Raw genomic sequence first — 2,183 nt, forward strand, 5'->3', positions numbered from 1 at the left:
TAGGATGGAGTATGGAGATGGCCCCTGGGAGGAGAGAACTGGAAAGAACAAGAACAGAGTTGGCAGGGATACTCACTATGCTCCCTGCCTCTTAGCAATGAGCAGAACTGGATGGAGTATACCAGATGGTGGGATGGCAGCACACATCAGTCCCAAGACAGACACACAAGTCTACCCACCCAACCACCTACTCCCAGAGGAAACTGGGGGTGGGGAATTGATGGGCAAGGAGTGAGTGAGAGTTATGGAAGTGGATATAGGAGGTGGCATGAATGCGTGGGAGGTGGCATGGTGGCTTTGACAGCACTGTGGACCATAGTGAAGGTACCACCAAAAAGCAGAGAGGACCTAGAGTATAATGCAGGGCACAATGACCTGAAATAACAGCTCAAATGTAGAACCAGGAGAGGGGCCACTCTCACAGGGTCATCGGGGTCATTACCAGCTCCCACTCATTCCTCTTCCTTTATCTCCACAGAAGGCAAAGAATGGCTGTAAGCACTTTGTATGCGCTTCAGGTGAGATATGCCAATCAGGACACTAGGTCTCTCAGGGTGGTACAGTGGGGAGCTGATGTGTCACACCAGAACCTCCTGGACTTGGCTTCTCGCCTTGTGCATATGTGTAAATAAGAGTCACAGGGGGCATCTACACACGTGTTTAGATGTCTACACGCTCAGCAGTAGTTTACATGTGTCTACACGCTCAGCAGTAAAGCATCACCATCTACACATGTGGCACTTTTAGGCCAGGATAAACTGATTAACTCTACCATATGATAGTATTGCCCAACACAAGTATTATCTTATGGTGGAGTTATTAGTGCACCACAATGCACATGTAGATGGTGACTGGGGCTGGCTGGGGCACGAGAGTGCTACAGCATGGGGGCTGTCTCCCGGCTAGCCCCGCACTGTATCATCCTCAGTTTCCTCATACCTGAGCCAGCCCCTCTGCAGCATGTTGAGCCAGGGCAGAGCAGCTCCAGACTGACAGGCTGACCCCTTGGACTCCCTGCCAGCTGGGGCTGCACCACTCTGGCTCAAGGTGCTGTAGTCCCAGGCACACATATAAACATTCCTGGCAGTGATTAAATTCTGATGCAAATTGCACCAGAATTTATTCAGTCATGCTAATTGTACATGTAGGTGCACCCATAGAGATGTGCAGAAAGCCCTAAGTGTGTGCCAAGCTGTGTCCTGCTGGCTGGTACTTGTAGTGGCATGACGATTGCAAAGAGCCACCCCGTGTGGATATATAGGCTGGGGGTACTATAGGCTAGAGAGTTTTATGCAGCTTTGGCCATGTGGGAGCTCAGCACTTCATTTCCTACTCTGTTCTGAACCTCCCATGCCCTTGCATGCAGGATTTGCCCTTCTGCTGGCAGAGTGCAGAATTCTCAGCCTGGCATAACTGGGAATGGAAATTTGGACAGGACTAGACTCACGGTGGCTGGGCCATACTGTCTGGTGTGACTTCACAGCAAATCACCTATTGCAAGTGATTTAGAAAAACTATGTAATTCCCTGTGAGCTCCTGGCTTCAGGGTGCTCAGTTCCAAAAAAGCCTGTTACTAACTTGACTGAAAGTTGACATTCATACAGGCTCTGATGGGAGAGGGCATGGCTACTGACTGGATTAATCATGACCTCCCCAGGGCACACCCATTACTATGCCCCTGCTAGGCAGACCCCAGGACAGGCTAGGTTGGGATTGGGCATGGGGAGACTATGGGAGAGATGGTCCCCAGGATAAGGGAGGAAGTGCTACAGATTCTGCTGAATAGGGAGGAGTTGTGACACCTGATGCTGCTGTTTTTAGGTGGTAATGCTGGCATGGCAGCTGCCTACTCAGCCAGGAATCTGGGTATTCCTGCCACCATCCTTGTTCCCAGATCCACCCCAGATTTCACCATCCAGCAGCTGAAGGATGAGGGAGCCACTGCTGAAATTGTGGGAGAGGTAGGTGTGTGTATCTAGCAGAGGGAGTGGACAAGAAACCTGTCTGTCTGCGCTGGGAGGCTCAATGTTTCTCAGTCTACCCAGAACCAGAGCACAGCTAGATCTGGAGAGCAGATCACGTTGTGGACTGTGAGGTACATTGCTCTGTACACGTGCCCCCCTGAGTGGTCCCTGCTGAAGTCTCTGCTGTAGAGCGAAGAGACTAAGGGGGGGGGGGGGGGG

The 2,183-nt window shown here is 51.4% G+C and overlaps 1 protein-coding gene across 2 annotated transcripts in view; it reads left to right on the forward strand.

Annotated features, from left to right (window-relative positions):
- Positions 1-2,183, forward strand: part of LOC109290276 (L-serine dehydratase/L-threonine deaminase-like) — a 24,268-nt gene that overhangs the window by 15,382 nt on the left and 6,703 nt on the right. For both annotated transcript variants that reach the window (XM_019506693.1, XM_019506694.1), the window contains 2 exons: positions 479-518; positions 1,822-1,961. In XM_019506693.1, coding sequence (XP_019362238.1) covers positions 479-518; positions 1,822-1,961 — 180 coding nt within the window. The remainder of the gene's footprint in view (positions 1-478; positions 519-1,821; positions 1,962-2,183) is intronic.

This window comes from Gavialis gangeticus, unplaced genomic scaffold (genome assembly GCF_001723915.1).
Source record: "Gavialis gangeticus isolate Ggan-Ray unplaced genomic scaffold, GavGan_comp1, whole genome shotgun sequence".
Lineage (NCBI taxonomy): Eukaryota > Metazoa > Chordata > Crocodylia > Gavialidae > Gavialis > Gavialis gangeticus.